We start from the raw sequence: 23,812 nt of genomic DNA, 5'->3' as shown, positions 1-23,812 counted from the left end.
TGGGGACCAGTGGTTTCCTTTGGCGGGGTTCCTGCACATGGGCACACATGTGCGTGGGGGAGAGGTAGGTGTGGGTTGTAGGGGGTGGGGTGGGCCAAGTGGGCGTGGGCACGCAGCTGAGCTCTGTGACTCAGGGCTCCATGCCCAGGCTATTTCTCAAGGTTGTCACACATATTTATAGTTCATTTTCATTACTGAGTGCTGTTTCAGGGTGTGCATGAGCCACAGTTAAACTAGTCCAGTGTCCTTGCAGGGAGTAGTCTGTGTAGTTCAAATGGAGAAACGTGTGAGGAAGCATGCAGAAGTGACAAGTCCCCCTGCCCCGGCCACCCAGTCCTCGTCACCACAGGTCACACTATTACAGCGTGTCCCTTTTCTGTCCCTCCAGACACACAAGGATACAGTGGCAACCAGATACAGACGTGCTGCACTTTTACTTTTTTCTTTCACAAGTCATGTTACAATAAATTTCTGCACCTTGGTTTTTATTTCCCTGACTAAAAAAATACGCCCTGGAGATCTTTTTAGATCAGTATGAGAGCTTTTCTTTTCCCTTTGACAACTGCAGAATATTTCAAGTGTGAGTAGGCCAGAATTGATTTTGTAGTCCTTTGTTGGGGGAAATTTAGGTTATTTCTCATCTTTTCCAATGATGGAATGAGTGACCTTGTTCACATGTTGCCTGGCACACATTAAGTGGGTAAGAGCTCCCAAGGGCGCGTGCTGGGTCAGAAGAGACGCCTTTCTAATTGTGATGCACGCGCCCACCTGCCCTCTGAGGGGAGGGGACTCCCGGCCCACCTGCAGGAGTATGGGGGTCATGTGGGGGTCAGCTTCATTGCCCCTGCTTTACTGTGAGTGAGTCAGTATCTTCTTGCGTTGAAGAGCCATTTGTATTTATTCCTCTGCACTTTCTGTTTCTTTGTTCATCTTTTAAGAACTGCATTCTTGATTTCCCCCCATAGATTATGGAAATTAGCCCTTTTGTGTCAGGTGAATGGAGGTCATTTCCTCTTTGTTACTGTTGCTGTTTTCGTCATGTAGCAGCTTTTATGGAGTCAAATTCATCGACTTGTATAATGTGGCTGTTGGATTTTGAATCATAGTTAGCAAGAGCTTCTTTTCTTCAGTTTAAAAAAGAAATCCTGGGTCCTGGCCAAGTAGCTCAGTTGGTTAGAGCATCCTCCCGACATGCGGAGGTGGCGGGTTCGATCCCTGGTCGGGGCACGTACGAGAAATCAACCGATGACGGCGTGCATGGGTGGAAGAGCAAATCGATATTTCTCTCTTTCTCTTGCTGTCTCTCTCCCTTCCTTTCTCTCTAAAAAAATATATAAATCAATCCTGTGTGTTCATGTAGTTTTCCCTGTTTTACTTTTAAAGTTTTGACTCATTTGTCTCAGATCCTGGCATGTGTGTGTGAAGTGTGAGTCTATAATATTTTCCAGATGTTTACCCAGTGGTCCTATCTGAACTATGAAATCAGCCAGTTCTTCTTTAGATACAACAAACAAACAAACCCCACATTGTATTGTGATGAAAACAACAGGAGAACGTTCTCCTAACAGATTGAGTGTACAACACGGCGCCGTGCACTGTGGGTGCCCTGGTGTCCAGCCCGACTTGAGAATTTATTCACTGTGCTTGACCAACACTTTATGCCTATCGATTAGTAGCTGTCTCTCTCCCACCCCACCCTGGCCCCTTCCAACCATCATCCAGTCTTTGAATTTGACTATCTTAGACACCTGGCAATGGAATCACACAGTATCAGCCTTCTGCAGCAAGCGTTGGACTCCAGGGGGTCAGGTCCTCATGGTTCACCCATGTAGCTCCACACATCAGGATTTCCTTCTCTTTGAAGGCGGGAGACCGTTGTATGGTTATCCATTCATCAGATGGGTATTCAGGCGGTTTCCCATCTCGGCTATTGTGAATAGCCCTGCTGTGGACCAGGGCATGCAGGTATCTCTCTGCAATGCAGATTTCAGTTCCTGTGGGCAGATGCTCTGAGGCGGGGTTGCCGGTCACGTGACGGAGTCCCAGCTTTCACTTCTGAGGAGACACGCAGTGTCCAGCAGCTGTGCCACTGTGCGTTCCCACCGGAGCGCGCGGTTCCCTCGCTCCAGGTCTTCCCTGACACTCGTCACCTGTGTTTCTTGGTTAACAGCCATCCTGAGGGGTGTGAGGTGGTATGTCATTATGGTTGTGATTTGCATTTCACTGTTAAGTGACGTTAGCATGTTTTCAGATACCTGCTGGCCCTTTGCATGTCATTGGAGAAATGCCTGTTCAAGTTCTTAGCGCATTTATAATGGCGTTACTAGATTTTTTTTTTTAACCGTTGAGGTGCAGGAATTCCTTACATATTTGGAGGTGAAGCCCATATCAGATGTGTGGTTTGCAAATATTTCTCCCATCTTACAGGTGATGGCACTTTGGTGATGTTGTTTCCTTTGCTGTGCAGAAGCTTTGTAGTTTGTGGTCGTCCTTGTTGCCTGTGCTTTTGGTGTCGTTTCCATGATATTACTGCCAAGACCCATGTCACGGAGCTTTCCCTGTGTTTTCTTCTGGGAGCTGTACAGCCTTGGGTCTCAGAAAACGGGTAAGTCTTTCATTCACTTTGAGTTGGTTTTCGTGCGTGGTGTTTGAAAGGGGAGCGTGCACCTTCAGTTTCCCAGCGCCATTTGTTGAAGGGACGGACTGTCCTTTCTCACTGTGTATTCTTGGCACCCGTGCTCAGGATCAGTTGGCCACATGTGGGTGAGTTTATTTCTGGGTTCTCCGTTCTGTTCCTTTGGTCTGTATGTCTGTCTTTATGTCCACAGGGTACTGATTGAAGTACTGTACTTTTGTAATGTATTCTGAAATAGGGCTGTGCAGTGCCTCCAGCTTTTTTTTTTTTTTTTAAGATTGATTATATTTGTTTCTTTTAAAGTTTTTTTTTTAAATTTTTATTATTTTTATTTGTTGATTTCAGCGAGAGAGGAGAAGAGAGAAAGACAGGAACATAGGTCTTTTCCTGTATGTGCCCTGACCGTGATGGGGCTGGCAACCTCTGTGCTTCCGGATGATGCTCATGTATGTTTATGCCGACCGAGCTCTCCAGCCAGGGCACGGCTGCATCTGTTCCTTAGAGCCGCTCCGTTGTTCCTGGATGCCGCTGTCATCTCTCCCTTGTTAGTGAGGCCTCGCACTCACTTGGAATGTCTCACTGACGTGCCTTGTCATTCTGTTGCCTGTTCTAGGTTGTTTGTTTTTCCACATAAACTTGGAATCAGCTTGTTTATTCTTGACCCAGTCTCCCCACCACGCATATACAGAATTAAAGCCCCACACCTGATGGTTTTAGGTGGAGTCTGTGTTAAATGTGTAAGTTAACTTCGCGGGAGTCACAGCGGCATGACTCCGAGTCTTCCTTCTTGGGAAGACCCTGTGTCTTTCGTGACTCTGAGTCCTCCTTCTTGGGAAGACCCTGTGTCTTTCGTGACTCCGAGTCTTCCTTCCTGGGAAGACCACGTGTCTTTCGTGACTCCGAGTCTTCCTTCTTGGGAAGACCACGTGTCTTTCGTGACTCCGAGTCTTCCTTCTTGGGAAGACCCTGTGTCTTTCGTGACTCCGAGTCTTCCTTCTTGGGAAGACCACGTGTCTTTCGTGACTCCGAGTCTTCCTTCTTGGGAAGACCACGTGTCTTTCGTGACTCCGAGTCTTCCTTCTTGGGAAGACCACGTGTCTTTCGTGACTCCGAGTCTTCCTTCTTGGGAAGACCACGTGTCTTTCGTGACTCCGAGTCTTCCTTCTTGGGAAGACCCTGTGTCTTTCGTGACTCCGAGTCTTCCTTCTTGGGAAGACCCTGTGTCTTTCGTGACTCCGAGTCTTCCTTCTTGGGAAGACCCTGTGTCTTTCGTGACTCCGAGTCCTCCTTCTTGGGAAGACCCTGTGTCTTTCGTGACTCCGAGTCTTCCTTCTTGGGAAGACCCTGTGTCTTTCGTGACTCCGAGTCTTCCTTCTTGGGAAGACCCTGTGTCTTTCGTGACTCCGAGTCTTCCTTCTTGGGAAGACCCTGTGTCTTTCGTGACTCCGAGTCTTCCTTCTTGGGAAGACCCTGTGTCTTTCGTGACTCCGAGTCTTCCTTCTTGGGAAGACCCTGTGTCTTTCGTGACTCCGAGTCTTCCTTCTTGGGAAGACCACGTGTCTTTCGTGACTCCGAGTCTTCCTTCTTGGGAAGACCACGTGTCTTTCGTGACTCCGAGTCTTCCTTCTTGGGAAGACCACGTGTCTTTCGTGACTCCGAGTCTTCCTTCTTGGGAAGACCACGTGTCTTTCGTGACTCCGAGTCTTCCTTCTTGGGAAGACCCTGTGTCTTTCGTGACTCCGAGTCTTCCTTCTTGGGAAGACCACGTGTCTTTCGTGACTCCGAGTCTTCCTTCTTGGGAAGACCCTGTGTCTTTCGTGACTCCGAGTCTTCCTTCTTGGGAAGACCCTGTGTCTTTCGTGACTCCGAGTCTTCCTTCTTGGGAAGACCCTGTGTCTTTCGTGACTACGAGTCTTCCTTCTTGGGAAGACCCTGTGTCTTTCGTGACTCCGAGTCTTCCTTCTTGGGAAGACCATGTGTCTTTCGTGACTCCGAGTCTTCCTTCTTGGGAAGACCCTGTGTCTTTCGTGACTCCGAGTCTTCCTTCTTGGGAAGACCCTGTGTCTTTCGTGACTCCGAGTCTTCCTTCTTGGGAAGACCACGTGTCTTTCGTGACTCCGAGTCTTCCTTCTTGGGAAGACCACGTGTCTTTCGTGACTCCGAGTCTTCCTTCTTGGGAAGACCACGTGTCTTTCGTGACTCCGAGTCTTCCTTCTTGGGAAGACCACGTGTCTTTCGTGACTCCGAGTCTTCCTTCTTGGGAAGACCCTGTGTCTTTCGTGACTCCGAGTCTTCCTTCCTGGGAAGACCCTGTGTCTTTCGTGACTCCGAGTCTTCCTTCCTGGGAAGACCACGTGTCTTTCGTGACTCCGAGTCTTCCTTCCTGGGAAGACCACGTGTCTTTCGTGACTCCGAGTCTTCCTTCTTGGGAAGACCCTGTGTCTTTCGTGACTCCGAGTCTTCCTTCCTGGGAAGACCCTGTGTCTTTCATGACTCCGAGTCTTCCTTCTTGGGAAGACCATGTGTCTTTCCAGATTTGTTTCATTTTCCTTTTGCATTTTTCTGTAATGTTTTCAAGTTTTCTTGACTCGTAGGAATTTTATCCTCTTTATTGTTACTAGAAGGAGTCTTGTTTTCTGTCGGGTCCTGTTTAGTCAATAACTACCATTCTCAATGTTGACCTTTGTCCAGTTAAGTCTTGTATTTCTGAAGTGTCAGCTGTAAATTGTAGCCTCTGACTTCCTGACAAGGAGATGAGTTAATGGTCCTGCCTTGCTGCTTCTCTTGTTGCCCTCGATTTGGATGAGTCGAGTCATTTCTCCTTAGAGCATCGTGGCACTTGGCTCTGTCTGTCACTCCAGTCCCACATTTGTTTCAGTGTCTGTGTTTGAGGCTTGTTGACAGCCCTTGTGATCGAGTTTTCTGTGTCAGCTGTTGATGGACGGAGATGTGTCCTGCAGGTGCTTTCTCAGAATGGTTGATGGGAGCCTGGTCCCTCAGGGCTGTGTGTTCAGACCTCTGCTCTGGGCTTGAAGGACAGCGTGCAGGTCAATGCACTCCTTATCCAGACCAGCATCCATCGACTACCCTGTAGATGGTGTTCCCCTGACCTCCGACTTTGAATGCTGTTTTGGAGAACTCTGAGGCCTGCCTGGTTTTTCTTCCCTTCCTAAGTGATTTAATTTCTTTTTACCATAATTTGTTCATTTTTCCTGTTTCTGGCCTTTGTGATACTTTTTCTCCCCCCCGGAATGTCTTTTCTTCCTTGCACTCTTTCTGCTCTGCCGTCATGTCTTGGGCCGGAGGCGGGTGGCCCCTAAGCGTGCTCCTTCAGTGCTGGGCACCGGGAGAGGCTGCTCCCTCAGACGGGCTGGCTGGGGGCCTCACTGGGTCCCACCTCTGAGGATCCAGCGGCCGACCTCCGACCTCCGACCTCCGGAGCTTCGATGCCAGCCGTCCCCGCCCAGCCCTGGAGCTCAGTGGGGAAGAAAGGCGTGGCGTTCAGGGTCAGCCGCGCTGCTCAGGGGGCTTTCTGAGAGCCTCCACTTCTGCGCTGTCCCCTCACCACTGGGGAACGCCACAGACTGTCCCCTCCCCACCGGGGACGCCACAGACTGTCCCCTCCCCACCGGGGAACGCCACAGACTGTCCCCTCACCACCGGGGACGCCACAGACTGTCCCCTCACCACCGGGGACGCCACAGACTGTCCCCTCCCCACCGGGGAACGCCACAGACTGTCCCCTCCCCACCGGGGAACGCCACAGACTGTCCCCTCCCCACCGGGGACGCCACAGACTGTCCCCTCACCACCGGGGACGCCACAGACTGTCCCCTCACCACCGGGGAACGCCACAGACTGTCCCCTCACCACCGGGGATGCCACAGACTGTCCCCTCACCACCCGGGGATGCCACAGACTGTCCCCTCACCACTGGGGACGCCACGTGACCTCCGTCTGTGAGGCTCCTGCCTGGTCGCTCCTGCTCTTGGTGACCCTTAGCTCTTGGTGACCCTTGGCTCTTGGTGACCCTTAGCTCTTGGTGACCCTTCGTTCTTGGTGACCCTTAGCTCTTGGTGACCCTTGGCTCTTGGTGACCCTTAGCTCTTGGTGACCCTTCGCTCTTGGTGACCCTTAGCTCTTGGTGACCCTTCGTTCTTGGTGACCCTTAGCTCTTGGTGACCCTTGGCTCTTGGTGACCCTTCGCTGTGTTTGGGGACCTGCAGACTATCATTTTCTACTTTCTCTAACTACGAGCTGTGAGCTTTTAATATTTTTGTTTGATTATTTTTGAGGTCTTATTCCTTATCATCTTAAGGTGAGTTTTAGAAGGAAATGCGAAAAATATGCTAATGTATGTTTTATACTTGAAGTCAGTTTCCTCATGTTCAATTCGGTAAACTCCGAGGATTGTGAACGTGGAAGAGGGTGGTGTGGTCCACTCTGATGGCTCTGTGGTGCTGGCACCCAGCAGACGCTCACCCCCGGGCACACTCCTGCTCCCCCTGCGAGACAGGACGGCCCCCAGCCCCGGCAGGGTTGGCTCCGTGCTGGGGGGGCTGCGTGGGGGTGGGGGTGGGTGGACAGTGAGGCGCAGGTGGGGTCTGGGCGGAGCCCTCCGGCCCCGGCAGGGTTGGCTCCGTGCTGGGGGGGCTGCGTGGGGGTGGGGGTGGGTGGACAGTGAGGCGCAGGGGGGGCATGGGCGGAGCCCTCCGGCCGCGCAGGGTGCTGGGCTCAGCACCACGGACAGCTCCAAGGCTGCTGAGCAGGAGCCGCGCCCCCAGAGCCCGGCTGCAGGGCTGCAGTGCCTCTGTCCTGGGCAGCTTGTCTGTCTGCTGGGAGGCCTCCTCCCTGCTGGCTTCTGGGGCGAGTGGCTGGATGCATATGCCCGACCTAGGGTCCCAGCCACTGGCCTCACACTCAGTACCAGCGGGGGGAAGGCAGTCATGGGAGGGGCTGAGGGAAAGCCGTCCTTTCTGTAAGTGACCCCTGTCAGCTAGATGTGCTCTCTGGGGGCCAGCAGCCTGTCACCCTGGGCAAATGATGGTGCCCTCTGTGACCTAACTCTGCCCTCTGTGTAAAGGGGCCCCGTCTTCTCCAAGGCCTTGTGCAGCTGTTGCCCTTCCTGTAGGAGGGGTTGTGCCTTCAGCCGCTTGCCTTGCTTAAGTCACTGCCGTGGAGACAGCAGACTCAGCAGCCTCCATCACCCTCTCCTCCCTCAGGACACTTCACCTGAAGGCTTCTAGGAGGAGGTGCCAGTAAGGTGGTCCAGGTGCTCTCCTCTTGAAGGCTGGGCTGCCTGGTGATACAGTGTAACCAGACAGATGGGGAACACAGCTCCCCAGCTCAGGTTGGGGTCCTCCTCCAGCCACCCTCACCCTACCTGAAGTCTCGGGGTCTGAAGGGGCATGACTTTTGGGCAGCCTCCCCTCATGATGGCCTTCTTGCTCCTCAGCTGCCATCCTCATGGGACAGGGCCTGGCTGCCAAGCAGGCAGCGGGGCAGTGGGCAGACCAGAGCACAAGCTGGCTTCCTGTGGCTTTTCTGGCATGGGCTGTGTGGGGAGGGGGTGGGGAGGGAGGGAGAAGGGTGTGCGCGGTCAGCGTCCTGACTGCTTCTCTGTGCTCCATTCTGAGCTGCTTCCGCGAGGGGCCTGGGTGCCTGCTGGCATTCTGCTGGACGTGGAGTCCCCGCTGCTCTCACAACGCTGATGCATGCCATCCCAGCCCCCAGCTGGCTCTCCGCCTCTGGCTCTGGCGCATACAGCACACACGTGCGTGGGGCTGAGCCTCTGGCCTGGGGGTGGGTCCTGAGGGGGTGGTGGCCCGAGAGTGGGCGCGGGCACAAGTGCAGCTCTGTGACTTGGACTCCACGCGCAGGGGCACCTCTGAGAGGTGAGGGCGGGTTCCGGGTCACGTGAGGGGGGCTGGCTCCCCGCCTGCAGCTGACTTTCCCAGGAAGAAAATGGGAACTCTGTGGTCTGGACTGGAGACTGGAGCCTGTCTCTTGGTGTGTGTTGCCCCTGAGAGGCCCCAGGCCCTGGCTGGCTGGCTCTTGGTGGCAGCATGTCCTGGGAAGATGGCACTCCAGCATCTGTCCCCTAGAGCCGCTCCCTGGCCATCCGCATGGCCGCTTTGGCAGAAGGCCTGGGACTCCCTGCTCCCCATGTGCCTCGTGATTCTGGGCAAGTGTCCCCCCGGACGTCCATAGGGGCCCCGCCCAGGTCCCGCCGGGGGCTGCCTGCAGCCGCTCCTTCACAGAGGGCTGGGCTTGCTGCTGCCCTGTCCCCGGGGGCCCGGCACGTTCTCCATGGGCTCTGGGCCCGTCGCCCCCCGCCTGGGGCCCTGGGCTCCTGGCATCTGGTGGGCCCTCCAGTCCTTGGCCCCGTCCCTTCCCCCTGTCCCTTCCTCAGGGCACATGGCATGTTGGGGCTCAGGGCCACCCCTGTGGTCTCAGGCTCCCCGTGAGGGAGAACGGCAGCAGGCGTTCCTGTGGTCCGACCCGGGGTAGCACTCCTGCTCTGTCTCGCCCACTCCCGTGACCCTGTAAGGGACAGCGTGTGCACAGACTGGGAGCGGGCAGTGACTTCGTTAAGGCCACAGGCTGGTCAGAGGTGGCAGAGTGGGACTCAGACCTGGTGTCACCTGCAGTCTTCTGATGCCCCTGACGCCATCCTGTCAGGAGCAAGCAGGTCACCACCAGCTCTGGGGGGAGGCTGTCTGTGTGTCTGCCCAGCTCTGGGGGGAGGCTGTCTGTGTGTGTCTCCCCTGGACTCTGTGTTTCGGGTCTACTCCCTCCCCCGGCTGCTGAGACACCGTCAGCTCTGGGGGGAGGCTGTCTGTGTGTCTCCCCTGGACTCCGTCACTCCCTCCCCCGGCTGCTGAGACACCGTCAGCTCTGGGGGGAGGCTGTCTGTGTGTCTCCCCTGGACTCTGGGGGGAGGCTGTCTGTGTGTCTCCCCTGGACTCTGGGGGGGAGGCTGTCTGTGTGTCTCCCCTGGACTCCGGGAGGCTGTCTGTGTGTCTCCCCTGGTCTCCGTGTTTCGGGTCCACTCCCTCCCCCGGCTGCTGAGACACCGTCAGCTCTGGGGGGAGGCTGTCTGTGTGTCTCCCCTGGACTCCGTCACTCCCTCCCCCGGCTGCTGAGACACCGTCAGCTCTGGGGGGAGGCTGTCTGTGTGTCTCCCCTGGACTCCGTGTTTCCGGTCCACTCCCTCCCCCGGCTGCTGAGACACCGCCACACAGACAACCTCCCCCCAGAGCTGGTGGTGTCTCAGCAGCCGGGGGAGGGAGGGACGCCAGGACCTGCTGGGGTGGGGCTGGTGAGGTGCCTGGAGGCGGAGGAGGGGCGGGGGGACAGCAGAGGCCGCGGGGGTCTTGGTCAGGATGTGCCCAGTCAGCCCCGGGCCTGCGGGAGAGGCAGTCGCTGAGGGGAAGCTGGGGGGGCAGGAGCCCTCGCTGCCCGCCGGGGGCTCCAGACCCCCTCCCAGAGGAACTCACTGACCCCCCCAGCTTCGGGCAGCGCTGGTCAGGGCCAGGCCATGCAGGAGGACTTCAGTCCCGGGCGGGGAGAGGTTAGAGGAGGTGCCAGCCGGGTGTCAGCCTCTCCTTTAGGGCCCCTTCGTCCTGGTCCCATGTGGGAGCCGTTTCTGACACGCAGGCCCCAGAGGAGCTCCCCTGTGTCTCTCAGCAGCTGTTTCTTTACGCGGACAGCCAGACCGCGGGGTGTCTTTTCATCATGTTGAGCACGCACCCTTCTCCCCACGTGGCTACCCCGATGTCCCAGCACCATTTATTAAAGTCCTTTGATTTGAGCGCCTGCATTTATGAGACACTTAATGTCCATATGTACGTGGGTCTATTTTTAGACTTTCTTATTCTGTTGGTTTATGTTTCCACTCCGAGTTTCAATTATGGAGGTGCTAGCGTTTGTTGTAATGGCTTTATTGAGACATAACTCACACTCTCTAGGGTTCGCCCTCCAGAGCGCCCCATTCAGGGGTCTTCAGTGCGTTCCAAGTCATGCGTCCATCACGGCTGTCGGACTTGAGGACCTTGTCATGCTGGTGTTAGTGCCCCTCCCCTCCCGCTGCCTCTGCGGCCACCTGTCTGCTCCCCTTTCTGTGGGCTTGCCCGCTCGGGACGTCTCTAGTGAGTGGAACGCCCGTGCGCCCCTGGTGTCTGCCCCTTTCAGCCGGCACCGTGTTCTCCAGGCCACCCGGGTGGTGGCCGCCTCGGCCGTTCTTCGGGGTTTCAGTCGGCTGGTGGCAGCTCTCTGGGCGTGCTCCCGGTGAGCTCCCGGTCAGTTTGCCAGCTCCGTGAAAGTGCTAGTGGCCTTGTGCTGGGGGTGTGTGTGTGTGTGTGAAAGACACCTTTGTGACATAGGGTCCTCCTGCCCAGGAGCAGGGGTGTCCCTCTGTTGATCATGGCTGCCTTTCTGTCCTCCCGGGGTGTTGGAAAGTCTCCTAGCAGTCTTCCTCATTTCCTGTGAAGCTCACTCCGAGGTCTGTCATCTTCTTGAGCCTCCTGTAATCTTTGGGACACTTCTGCAGTCCATCTTTACTTCCCAAAGTTGACCTCTGTCGTAGACGGGCTCAGTGTTGGTGTTTCTGACGAGCCTCATGGTCGTGAGTGTGGGCAAGAGTGTCACAGATGTGGCCGTGGCCTCAGTGTGTCGCCTCAGAGGCACGTGACGAGTTGTCATCGCTGGTGATGTTGACTTAGGTGATGCCTGCCAAGTTTCTCCTCTGCAAAATTATTACTTTTCCGTTGCTAGTAAGTGTCTGGGGGAAGATACTTTGGGACTCTGATTATCCTGTTACTCATCAGAGTCACCCACTCCTGCCGACATCGTTGGACGTTCTTGCCTGAATCAGCTACGACCGTGATGGTTGCTAAGTCCTTCCTTCTCGCGACGGTCAGTTTCCACTCGGAGGAAGGACTTTTCTTTTCTCCCTTATTTATTTATTTATGACAATGTGGACTCAAGGATTTTTGTTTTGTTCACCGGGTTATAGTTCTTTATTACCGTCACGTGTTGCCGAGCTCGGGTTGTCCCCAGTCTGGCCGGTGGAGGCCCCTCCAGCTGGTCCTGGGCTCTCCTGAGACGTCCCCTTCCCTGGCTCGCTTCCTTGCTCTTCTCTGTGACGGGATGTTCTAGGTTTCCGGTGTACTTCTCTGCCCCTGTCCTGGAGTCGGCCGTTTCTCCAGGCAGTCGCCATGCCTCTGTGTGGAGCACGCCGACATGTCACCCAGGTCTGTGTCGGGAGTGCACGGCGCTCTGGGTGCGTCGCGGTGTCCTGGCGGGCCGGGAGGAGGTAAGGGGCGCCGTCCACATGCCCCGCTGTGTGAGGGAGTGTGCCTGCCCCCCACAGCTCTGTCTGCCCTTTGTGCCTGATGACCTGATTCACGCAGGTGCCGACCAGCGCCCCCGAGCGGTGCTGCCTGGGGGGTCCTTGGCAGGGGCGGGAGATGTGGGGGTGAAGAACAGGCGCTCCTCGCCCTCCATGGCTCTGGTCTGGTGGGGAGGACCAGCACCAGGTGAACTGAGGCCTGCCGCCCGGTGCAGAGAGGGCCGTGGAGGGAGGCTGGCAGGGAGGGGCTGCAGCCGCGGGCAGGGTGGCCGCTGGCCCAGGTCCCATCTCTCTGCCTGACTGGGGTCAGTCAGTTTCCCGTCCTGGGTCTCATCTTGGAGACTGGGGTTTGAGCTGGACCAGGGAACACCTGGCACAGGGCTTCTGCCCACGCACCCCCCAGCCCCTGGTAGACATGTGTCATCATCTTGGGGTCCCCGTGACCCCAAACAGGTCCCAGACTTTTTGCACATGACACTCTGTCTTGGTACCAGGTGTGACTAGGTGTGGCCTAGTCTGTTGGGCAGCCTGTCTCGAGTGATGTGACCTTCATCTAGGGTTTCCAAGGCACCCACCCCCTAAGGACACATTTGTGTGGGTGAAACAGTTTGGTGGACGCGTGGGTCGCTGGCTGTGGAAGGGACTCGAGGTCCAGATGGCATCGGTCCAGCTGAGGGCTTCTGGACGACTGACTCACGTGGCTGCGGCCGGGGGGGGGGACATCACCTGGAGCAGCGTGGGCAGGCCTGAGCGCAGTGGCCTCCTCTGTCCTCCCTGGGAGTGTTGCTGCGGTCTCTAAGCAACGCAGCCCAGGGCCTCCTGCCTCCCTGTAGCCACGGCGGCTGGGGCTGGCGGCCGGTCCCAGGGTGGCGTAGAGCTGCAGGCAGGGTCCTCCCGGGGGGCCAGGCTGCCATAGCAGGGGTCAGGGGGTGGGCGAGCCCTGGCATTTTCCTCCTGCACCAGCCGGCAGAGTCCTCATCCCCCCGAGCCGGGCCTCCCCGGGAAGCTTCCGATCACCCCCCGCCCGCCCCCCTGCCGTCCCTCACACAGAGAGGGCACTGAGCAGTGCAGGCTGGCGGCCTGTGACCCGCACAGCCCAGCTCAGCTGTTTGGGCATGACCCCCCCCCCCCCCGCCACCTTCCAAAGTCCCTTCTGCTTGTTTTAGTCCAGGGGGTGGCGGGGGGGGGGGGTGCAGGACAGGGATTCAGAGAACAGAATCAGTGGCATCCCTGGGGTCTGGGCCGGTGGACGTGAGATTCCAGCCCACGGCCTACCTGCTGCGCACCCTGCACCCTGCACTCTGGCATGTAGTCGTGAGCAGGCCTGTCGTGCGTGTGGGGAAGGGACTGGGGCCGTGATGGTGGGCACGCTGCAGCCATGACAGCTGCCTGGGCCCCGGGGGAGCGGGTGGTGGGCGGGCTGCCCAGTGGTGCGGTCTCACCTGGGGAGCCGACCGCCAGCACTGTGGTTGTGCAGGAGGAGGTGAGGAGGGGCCCCTGGGGTTGACAGAACGTGGGGAGGACAGAGCAGAGGACGGGAGGCCACCCAGAGCAAGCCCCGGTGCTGGGTGGGGACTGGAGGTGCTCTGGCCAGATGCGGGGAGACAGGTCCTGAGGGCTGTCGGCAGTGCCGGGGCGGTGGGGAGGGGGAGGGGAGGGGTCTGTGGAGGGGTGGGGAGACAGTGAGGTCCTGAGGGCTGTCGGCAGTGCCGGGGCGGTGGGGGGGGGGGGGGGAGGGGAGGGGTCTGTGGAGGGGTGGGGAGACAGTGAGGTCCTGAGGGCTGTCGGCAGTGCCGGGCGGTGGGGAGGGGAGTGGGGAGGGGAGGGGTCTGTGGAGGGGGGGGGAGACAGTGAGGTCCTGAGGGCTGTCAGGGGAGACAGGTCCTGAGGGCTGTCGGCAGTGCCGGGGCGGTGGGGGGGGGAGTGAGGAGGGGAGGGGTCTGTGGAGGGGTGGGGAGACAGTGAGGTCCTGAGGGCTGTCGGCAGTGCCGGGCAGTGCCGGGCGGTGGGGGGGGGGAGGGGAGGGGTGGGGAGACAGTGAGGTCCTGAGGGCTGTCGGCAGTGCCAGGCGGTGGGGGGGGGGAGTGGGGAGGGGTCTGTGGAGGGGGGGGGAGACAGTGAGGTCCTGAGGGCTGTCAGGGGAGACAGGTCCTGAGGGCTGTCGGCAGTGCCGGGGTGGTGGGGGGGGGAGAGGGGAGGGGTCTGTGGAGGGGTGGGGAGGAGGGAAGCGCATGACTGGGAGGGTCCCATGGTGGTACACTGGCCCCCTCCCTGGGACGGGGACGGGTGGCCCTCTGTGCATGTTGGGCTCAGGCCTGTCTGGAGGACACCAGGGCAGCAGGCGAGTCAGGCTCACGTGGAGCCTGGCTGGGTGTTGACCCCGTGGCCGTGGGTCCTCAGGCCAACACTGCTCTGGGGGCGTCCGGGCCTCACCTTGTTCACTCCTTGGCCTGGTTAGGGTGCGAGTGGACACAGCGACCCCAGCCTGGCTGTGGGGCCTGGGCCTCCCGGAGGGAGTGGGCTCAGTGTGTCACCATGCTGTTCCCTAAGGGGTGGGGAGGCTGGGGCCAGAGCCTGCCCCAGGGACGCATCCCGTCCAGGCCCTGACCGTCCAGGCCCTGACCCAGCCTTGACACTGGGGCGTGCTCTCCTCTGGGGCCCGGGGACGTTGTCCTGGGGGGACGTCTTGCTGGGGCCTGGGGACTCTGTCCTGGGGGGGCTGTGTTGCTGGGGACTCTGTCCTGGGGACTCTGTCCTGGGGGGCTGTGTTGCTGGGGCCTGGGGACTCTGTCCTGGGGGGCTGTGTTGCTGGGGCCTGGGGACTCTGTCCTGGGGGGCTGTATTGCTGGGGACTCTGTCCTGGGGGGCTGTGTTGCTGGGGACGTTGTTCGGGGGGGCTGTGTTGCTGGGGCCTGGGGACTCTGTCCTGGGGGGCCGTGTTGCTGGGGACTCTGTCCTGGGGGGCCGTGTTGCTGGGGCCCGGGGACTCTGTCCTGGGGGGCTGTGTTCTGGGGCCTGGGGACTCTGTCCTGGGGGGCTGTGTTGCTGGGGACTCTGTCCTGGGGGGGCTGTGTTGCTGGGGACGTTGTTCGGGGGGGCTGTGTTGCTGGGGACTCTGTCCTGGGGGGCCTGTGTTGCTGGGGACTCTGTCCTGGGGGGCCTGTGTTGCTGGGGACTCTGTCCTGGGGGGCCTGTGTTGCTGGGGACTCTGTCCTGGGGGGCTGTGTTGCTGGGGCCTGGGGACTCTGTCCTGGGGGGCTGTGTTGCTGGGGACTCTGTCCTGGGGGGCTGTGTTGCTGGGGACGTTGTCCTGGGGGGCTGTGTTGCTGGGGACTCTGTCCTGGGGGGCTGTGTTGCTGGGGACATTGTCCTGGGGGGCTGTGTTGCTGGGATCTGGGGACTCTGTCCTGGGGGGCTGTGTTGCAGGGGCCTGGGGACGTTGTCCTGGGGGGCTGTGTTGCTGGGATCTGGGGACTCTGTCCTGGGGGGCTGTGTTGCAGGGGCCTGGGGACGTTGTCCTGGGGGGCTGTGTTGCTGGGATCTGGGGACTCTGTCCTGGGGGGCTGTGTTGCAGGGGCCTGGGGACGTTGTCCTGGGGGGCTGTGTTGCAGGGGCCTGGGGACATTGTCCTGGGGGGCTGTGTTGCAGGGGCCTGGGGACGTTGTCCTGGGGGGCTGTGTTGCTGGGGCCCGGGGACTCTGTCCTGGGGGGCTGTGTTGCTGGGGCCTGCCCTGGCCCCCTCACTTCCTCTGCAGCCCTGTTAGCAGGGTCTGTAGCACAAGGACAGGCGGCTCCCTTCTGGCTGCGGGGGGTGGCGCCAGCCTGGGCCGTGAGGCCGGAGGGGCTGGCAGCCCTGGGGGTGGTCACGGGAGCACTCAGTAGAGGTTTCCTTGGGAGCTGACATTGTTCCTGTGACCTCTGTCCGGCAGCCCTGGGGCATTCTGGGGCCGTTCCTGGGCCCCAGTCGCTATGCATCCGCCCAGCCTTCTGGCCTGGCCCCTGCTGTGGCTTCCGCCTGCTGGGCTGCCGGAGGCTCCTGCAGTTTCTGCCCAGCTGCCCCGCCCTCTTCCTCCCCTGGCTGCACTGTGGCCTGCAGCCCGCCCACACCAGTGGGTCAGCTCAGCTGAGAAGTCGGGGCGTGACCTGGCTGCAGGTGGACACGTGGGGGCAGCGGGCGGAAGCAGAGGCCGTGGCCTGGGCACGGCGCACGGGGAGCCTGGGGTCTGGTTCCTCAGCTGAGTTCCCCGTGGCCCCCGGTGGCCTCCCGCGCTGGGCTGGGCTGGCTGGGTTGTAGTGTGGCCGGCCAGGGTTGTAGTGCTGGCGCCGGCAGCCAGCAGGGAATACAGAGCGCTTCCAGTTCCCGGTCGTGCCCTCCGGCTGGGGCCACTCTGTGGCTCCCCTTGTGCTGAGCAGCCCGCAAGCAGGAGGTGGGCCACGCTTTCCGGGCACAGCGTGGTGAGATGCAGGTCAGAGGAGGTGGCAGGCTGGGGTCCCTCCTCCTCCCCACCCATATGGACTGTGACTGGTCAGCACCCTTCGCTCGCCTGCCCCTGCGCCTGCCCGTCCCTCCCAGCTGCCCCTGTCCCTCCCAGCTGCCCCTGTCCCTCCCAGCTGCCCGCCTGTGGCCAGGTGCATGTATTGTGGGCTCTTGGGCTAGGAGGGTCCCTAGTTTTGCCCTCTCAGCCTGTCACTTCCCCTGGTTGGTCCTGGTCTCTCCTTTGCCCCTGCTGTCCCTTCTGTCTTCCCAGAGCTGCCCCTGCCCCTCTCTGGTCAGACCTGGCCGGGCCGCTTCCTTCCTGCTTCTACTCAGATCCTGTGGCCTCTGCTGGGAGCTGCCTGAGCACCCCCCCCCGCCCCGTCTGCACCCCCAGGTCTCTGTAAGCCCCGGCCAAGCCCTTGTCCCCGGATGTTCTGGCTAACTCCTGACACATGTTCAGGTCTCTGAGGCCAGGGCCAGGCCCACCTTGTCCACGCTGGGCACAGCGCCTGGTGCCCGGGGGTGCCAGGGTGTCTCTGCGGAATTGGGCCTGGTCCTCCTGGGTCGCTGTGCCGGCTTCGGTCCGCCTGACCCCTGCACAAAGCCCGTGGGTCCCCGGGGCAGGCCTCCAGAGATCTGAGGGTGGCGCTGGGTCCCCATAGGGGCCCCGTCTGCTCAAGGAGACACTGCAGCTGCCACTCTGCTTTGGACTGATCTCTCCAGACCATGATTTCATTGGAGTCTTACAAATAAGCTTTCATATTGAAAACTTTGACATGCACCAAGGTTAGAGGGTAAATGAGTTCTACGTGGTTAACTGAGAAGCAGCACCCCCCCCCCCCCCAGCCTCTCACGCCTGCGGCTGCTCCGAGGCTGTCAGTCAACACTGGATGCTGTTTACTGACTTGCAAGGTGAGGACTGAGCTCTTTCCACACACGTGCTCACTCTCACCCCCCCCTCACGCACACACCCACCGACACCCACGTGCTCACCCACGCCCACAGGCACCCCGGGGGGTGTGGGCTCCGTCCTCACAGCCGCGCACACTGCTGAGAACACGCCTCGTGACGGCAACCAGGCTGCTTCCGTGTCCTGCCCAGCCTGTGTCCCTGGAGGTCGTAGTTGTCTCTGCCTGTCGTGTTTTAAGTACTTTTCAGACACTTCCCCCGAAGCCCTCCTGTGCCGTCGCCATCTTGCCCGCTCCACATCGAGGGCGCGTCCTGTCGCCTCCCCGGCCAGGTGCCCCCGGCTGCGCAGAGCCCCCGCCCCGCTCCTGCTCCTTCACCCGCCCCTCCTCAGGCAGCCGCCTCCCGCCTCCGCCTCCCAGATGGGTCCCAGTCTGACGGGCGCGGCCCGAGCGCTTTCCTGGGAGACGTGCTGAGGTCTGTCCTGGACCCTCCTGTTTCGGTGTCTTCCTGCCCCTCCCACGAGCCCTCCTGTGCTGGGGCTGCAGGGGCTGCTGGGCCTGCGGCCAGCCTGGTGTGCGTGTCCCAGTGTGTCCCAGTGTGCGGCCCGGTGTCTGCGTCCCCGCGTGGGGCCCGGTGTCTGCGTCCCCTCCGTGGGGCCCGGTGTCTGCGTCCCCGCGTGCTGCCCGGTGTCTGCGTCCCCGTGCTGCCCGGTGTCTGCGTCCCCTCCGTGGGGCCCGGTGTCTGCGTCCCCGCGTGCGGCCCGGTGTCTGCGTCCCCGCGTGCTGCCCGGTGTCTGCGTCCCCGCGTGCGGCCCGGTGTCTGCGTCCCCGCGTGCGGCCCGGTGTCTGCGGCCCGGTGTCTGCGTCCCCGCGTGCAGCCTGTTGCTTGGGCGCTGTCCGCGCCTGGGGTCCTGCACTCGCAGGTGTGAGGCTGGTCAGGCCCGGTCTTGTTGCCCTGGCCGTGTGTTTTCCGGTTTCTGTCAAGCTCAGGAGTGTCCGGTGCTGGGTGTTCACCTTGAATCCTGTTGCTCAGATGCAGGAGCTCCTGGCTGCTCCTGGGCTTCCAGCTGTTTCCTCTGCTTTCTGGAACTCGTTCAGCTCTCCCTTCTCCTCCTGCCGAGTCTCCATCCCACCCAGCGCGTGAGTGTCCCAGCGCGAGTGCCCCAGCGCGTGCGTGTCCCAGTGCTGAGTGTCCCAGCGCGTGCGTGTCCCAGCGCGTGCGTGAGTGTCCCAGCGCGCTCCTGGGCTCTCTGTAGAACCCGTGAGCTCCTCAGCGTGTGCCCGAGCATCCCGGGGTCCCTGAGGTCCTCCCTTGCCAGCTGCCCGTCTGGGCCGGACTTCTTCGTGTGCTCCACCAGACAGTGCTGCGCGGGAGGGAGTCTGAGAACACAGCCTGCTGCCCAGCCTGCCGAGAGACTGACCGCGTGTGAGACTGGCCCTTCTCACGTGTGCTCTGTTTGGGAAAATGGAGTTGTTTTTTACAAAGAGCTGGTAGTTACATTAAGTGGTGACAGATGGAATTGCTATCGTTATAATAAGTGACTTAACTATCTTTTTTAAACTTCCCTTAAGTTTCTAGTGTGGTAAATAGCAGTGGATGTAGTCTCCATAAAGCACAGCTCTTTGGAAGTTTTTGGTCATTCCTAGCCAGGACTGAGACGTCTGGGACCCGCTAGGCAGATGGTCCCCTGGGCTACCATGTCCTGGATGACCGGACGGCACAGGCCGGGTCGGAGCAGAGCTGGGCCGGGGTCCTGGGCGGCCAGCCTGACCCCAGGAGGTGAGACCTGCTCCTGAGGGCTGTGCGGCCCGGGGTGGGGGCGGGAGGCTGAGCAGTGGGCGTGGCGTGCTGGGAGCCCGGGTGGGGGCGGGAGGCTGAGCAGTGGGCGTGGCGTGCTGGGAGCCCGGGTGGGGGCGGGAGGCTGAGCAGTGGGCGTGGCGTGCTGGGAGCCCGGGTGGGGGCGGGAGGCTGAGCAGTGGGCGTGGCGTGCTGGGAGCCCGGGTGGGGGCGGGAGGCTGAGCAGTGGGCGTGGCGTGCTGGGAGCCCGGGTGGGGGCGGGAGGCTGAGCAGTGGGCGTGGCGTGCTGGGAGCCCGGCCCCACGGAGCACTCGGCCAGCTCCCTGCACCCTCTACGGTTGTCAGCGTGGGGACGATCAGACCAGCACCGGAGCAGCCTCACCTGCACGGGGTCGTGGGCTCAGGTGTCCCGGGGTGCGTCCACAGGTACCCCAGGAAAACGAGTGACACTGGAGGGTTACAAGGCCAGCGTTTGGGCTGGAGAGGTCCCCTTTGCCACCTGGGACTGTGTCTCGCAGGGGGTGCAGACTGGACGTGCCCAGGCCCGGCAGCAGCCGGGAGCCTGTGTGTCCCCCGTTCTGAGCTCTCGTGTCTGTTGGCTCACTCCTCACCCTGCCCAGAGGTCTCTCGACCTCACTGACCGATGGGGATGCCGAGGCCAGGGGCCAGGGGCCAGGGGCCGGTGCAGCCCTCCTGCCATCCTGGGTGGCTCAGCAGGTTAGAGCTGGACGCGGAGATTCGGAGGTGGCGTGAGGCCGTGGGGTTCCAGCCTGGCACAGTGCTCGGCTCCCGCGCTGCCATGGGGACCGGCGTACGTGGGTCCCAGCGGTCTTGACAGGCGGGGTGGGCTTGCGGGGAGAGCAGGGGGCTGGGGCTCCAGCTGGGCCGCCGAGGTCTCTGAGAGGGCCCCTCAGTGGACACCGGGAGAGCAGGGGGCTGGGGCCCCGGTTGGGCTGCCGTGGTCTCGGAGAGGGCCCCTCACTGGACACCGGGAGAGCACGTGGTCTCGGAGAGGGCTCCTCACTGGACACTGGGAGAGCAGGGGGCTGGGGCTCCTCACTGGACACCGGGAGAGCAGGGGGCTGGGGCTCCTCACTGGACACCGGACAGGAGGTCACCTGGAGGAGGGTCCCTGAGCTGAGATGTGGGTGGCCTGGGTACGGATGCAGTAGGAGTGAGCTCGGGGCAGGTGGGCACGCAGTGTGCGCCCTGAATCTGACCACTAACCCCTGCTTTCTGTGTTTCCCTCAGCTTCTTGGGAAGGCGGCGGCCCTGTCCTCTGTGAGAAGATGTCCTACGGATCCATCACCGGCAGCGGTGGGCTGGGGAGCTGTGGCCCTTTCGCCGGCCCCTCGAGACGGGGCTATCAGCTCCTAGGTGACGGTGGTGGCCGGCTGCGCGGGCGGGGCGGGTGGGGACGGCGGTGGGCAGGTCTCTGCCATGGTGCAGCGTCGGGGCCGGCGATGGGCTCTGTCCCTCCGAGCAGTGCTGCCTGACCGGGGTGGCGCTGGCCCCGGGCTGGGGTGTTGGGCCGAGGCCGCCCCTTCTTCCTGCTGAGCTCTTTGTGTCGGTCCCTCCACGGTGTCTGCTGCGTGTGCAGCCCTGGAACCAGATGGCTCGCTTTCCTCTGTGGCTCGTTCTGCTCGAGTGGCTGGCATGCTGGCTCTCTGGAGGAGGGCAGGTCACGGGGGACAGAAATGCCCCTTCCGTTCCCTGCTCTGGGCGTGTGGCTTGTGAGCGCGTGGGGCACCTGTCCCCGGTCTGTGTGCACGGGCCGCTCACGGGGGCGCCTGGGCCCTCTGGTAGGAGGCCGCTGAGGGTCGTGGCCGGCGGTGGCTGCGGTTTGCCCAGCACCCTCCCTCCGGGAGCACGCGTGCCTCTGCTCCCGTCCCCGTCAGCAGCCCGGGGCCACGTGGAGTGCAGGCCTGTGGTCAGCAGCCCGGGGCCACGTGGAGTGCAGGCCTGTGGTCAGCAGCCCGGGGCCACGTGGAGTGCAGGCCTGTGGTCAGCAGCCCGGGGCCACGTGGAGTGCAGGCCTGTGGTCAGCAGCCCGGGGCCACGTGGAGTGCAGGCCTGTGGTCAGCAGCCCGGGGCCACGTGGAGTGCAGGCCTGTGGGCCTGAGGTGGCTCTGCTGTCACAACTGGCGTCTGGGCCTCAGGGGAGGGATTCGTTTCTCCTCTTCCTGCAGTGTTTGGTCTCTCTTCCAGTTACTTCTCTGATTTTCTTTTGAGTTTGTCTTGTTCCGAGTGATTGGCGAGGTGTCCTGTGTGTCCCGGTGGTGAGAATTGTGTGCCGTGTGCTGTGAGTACCCTCTGTGTTGGGCTGCTCTGCAGGGGGTGCCTGCTGGGGACAGCAGCTCTGAGCGAGACACCCCAAGCACCAGTTGTTGCTGTCACAGGATGGGAACAGCACCTTACGTTCCTCTGAAGCTGACACAGATTTCCTGTCTTGACCTTCCAGTCACTGTGTGTCCCCGAGAGAGGCTCCTTTGCGCAGGACCAGAGCGCCACCCTGACACCTCCAGTTCGGCCGTGCTCAGGGCTCCTGGCCTCACGAGCACTGTGCCCACAGTCCCGATGAGGGCCATGCCTCTTGGCCGGAGGCACGCCTTGGAGGTCACTCGATTCTCTGTTTCCTCTCCTTAAACTTGAGTTCTTGAAGACACCAGGCTTCCCTGTGGTGTGTGCTCTTTCTGCAATGCAGTGATTCGTAGACTCTGAGTGTCACCCTCACACAGCGGTGTTGTTGGTGGATGAGGACAGTTTTTTCTCTTCTTTTCTGCCACTTTCACCGTTATTTCTTGTTCTGTTTTCCTGAGCTGGCCAGGGCCTCGGAACCCTATTGCGTGGGGACGGCGGTCACCTGTGTGAGGTTTCGGAAGAACTGGACCCAGGCTCCTGGGTGGGAAGAGTTTTGATCGCCAGTTGGTTTTTCTAGTTGCGAAGAATGACCAGGCGCTCTCTTTGCTCTTGGGTCAGTTCTGCGTTTCGCTTTTCTGTGTGCGGTCCAGCCTCTCGGTGTGTGTGTGAGGCCGGAGCAGGGTGTGTGGAGGACAGGGCTCGGATAGCAGAGCCCCCGTGCGGGTCTCCGCCTGCCCCTCGCTGTCTGTGTGCGGTCCAGCCTCTCGGTGTGCGTGTGAGGCCGGAGCAGGGTGTGTGTAGGACAGGGCTCGGATAGCAGAGCTCCCGTGCGGGTCTCCGCCTGCCCCTCGCTGTCTGTGTGCGGTCCAGCCTCTCGGTGTGCGTGTGAGGCCGGAGCAGGGTGTGTGTAGGACAGGGCTCGGATAGCAGAGCTCCCGTGCGGGTCTCCGCCTGCCCCTCGCTGTCTGTGTGCGGTCCAGCCTCTCGGTGTGCGTGTGAGGCCGGAGCAGTGTGTGTGGAGGACAGCAGAGCCCCCGTGCCTCTCCGCCTGCCCCTCGCTGTCTGCGCCCTGACCTCCAGACGGGCTGCGCGCGCCGGTGTCAGGGCTGCTCTGGGTGGAGGTGGGTGCGGGTGTGATCACTGGCTCGGTCACAGCCTGTGTCCTTGCTTCTCTTCTCGTCCATGTGGACGGGGACATGGCCATGGCTGTTCTGCAAGGGCTCCAGAGCACTGGCTGGCTGTCCACATTTCCTCCTGTTAATGTTGGTTTTAAAATTTGATTTCTGGCCCTGGCCGGTTGGCTCAGCGGTAGAGCGTCGGCCTAGCGTGCGGAGGACCCGGGTTCGATTCCCGGCCAGGGCACACAGGAGAAGCGCCCATTTGCTTCTCCACCCCTCCGCCGCGCTTTCCTCTCTGTCTCTCTCTTCCCCTCCCGCAGCCGAGGCTCCATTGGAGCAAAGATGGCCCGGGCGCTGGGGATGGCTCTGTGGCCTCTGCCTCAGGCGCTAGAGTGGCTCTGGTCCCAACATGGCAACGCCCAGGATGGGCAGAGCATCGCCCCCTGGTGGGCAGAGTGTCGCCCCATGGTGGGCGTGCCGGGTGGATCCCGGTCGGGCGCATGCGGGAGTCTGTCTGACTGTCTCTCCCTGTTTCCAGCTTCAGAAAAATGAAAAAAAAAAAGAAAAAAAAAAAAAAAAAATTTGATTTCTGCTCATATTTTTATTACTTCCCTCTTTAAGTTGAACCGTTTTATTTTTCTAAATCCTAAGTTGGCTGTTTACCTCACTCATATTTTTTATTCTTTTTTTAATGGAAGTCTCTAACGTTATAAAAAATATCACTCCTTTAGTTGAACGTTTAAAAACGTGTGGTATTTTTATTAATGATTTGTGGCAAGTATTTTCTTATTTTCACTGTGAGTTCTTGACCCAGGACTCATGTAGGATTGTATTACTCCTTCCCAAACTGTCATTTTCTAGCCGTCTTCAACCTGGTTTCTGGCTTAAAGCGTCTCTCTCAGAAATGGCTGCGTCATCCCTACTTACGGACGTTGTTGAGACGGAACTGCAGAGACGGGCTGCTTCTGGAAGCCCGGTGTGGTTCTGGTTCCCTCTGCGCTCTGCAGGTGACCCGGGAGGGCCCGGGAGCGCCAGGTGTGGTTCTGGTTCCCTCTGCGCTCTGCAGGTGACCCGGGAGGGCCAGGTGTGGTTCTGGTTCCCTCTGCGCTCTGCAGGTGACCCGGGAGGGCCAGGTGTGGTTCTGGTTCCCTCTGCGCTCTGCA

The 23,812-nt window shown here is 60.5% G+C and overlaps 1 protein-coding gene across 1 annotated transcript in view; it reads left to right on the top strand.

The window, feature by feature from the left end:
• TSNARE1 (t-SNARE domain containing 1) overlaps positions 1-23,812 on the top strand; it is a 125,717-nt gene that overhangs the window by 8,671 nt on the left and 93,234 nt on the right. The window contains 1 exon segment of the mRNA XM_066379665.1: positions 20,422-20,547. Coding sequence (XP_066235762.1) covers positions 20,460-20,547 — 88 coding nt within the window. The 5' untranslated portion in view covers positions 20,422-20,459.

Source organism: Saccopteryx leptura, chromosome 3 (assembly GCF_036850995.1).
Source record: "Saccopteryx leptura isolate mSacLep1 chromosome 3, mSacLep1_pri_phased_curated, whole genome shotgun sequence".
Classification (NCBI taxonomy): domain Eukaryota; kingdom Metazoa; phylum Chordata; class Mammalia; order Chiroptera; family Emballonuridae; genus Saccopteryx; species Saccopteryx leptura.
The sequence above is the reverse complement of the archived record's forward strand: the minus strand, read 5'-3'. Positions and strand labels throughout refer to the sequence as shown.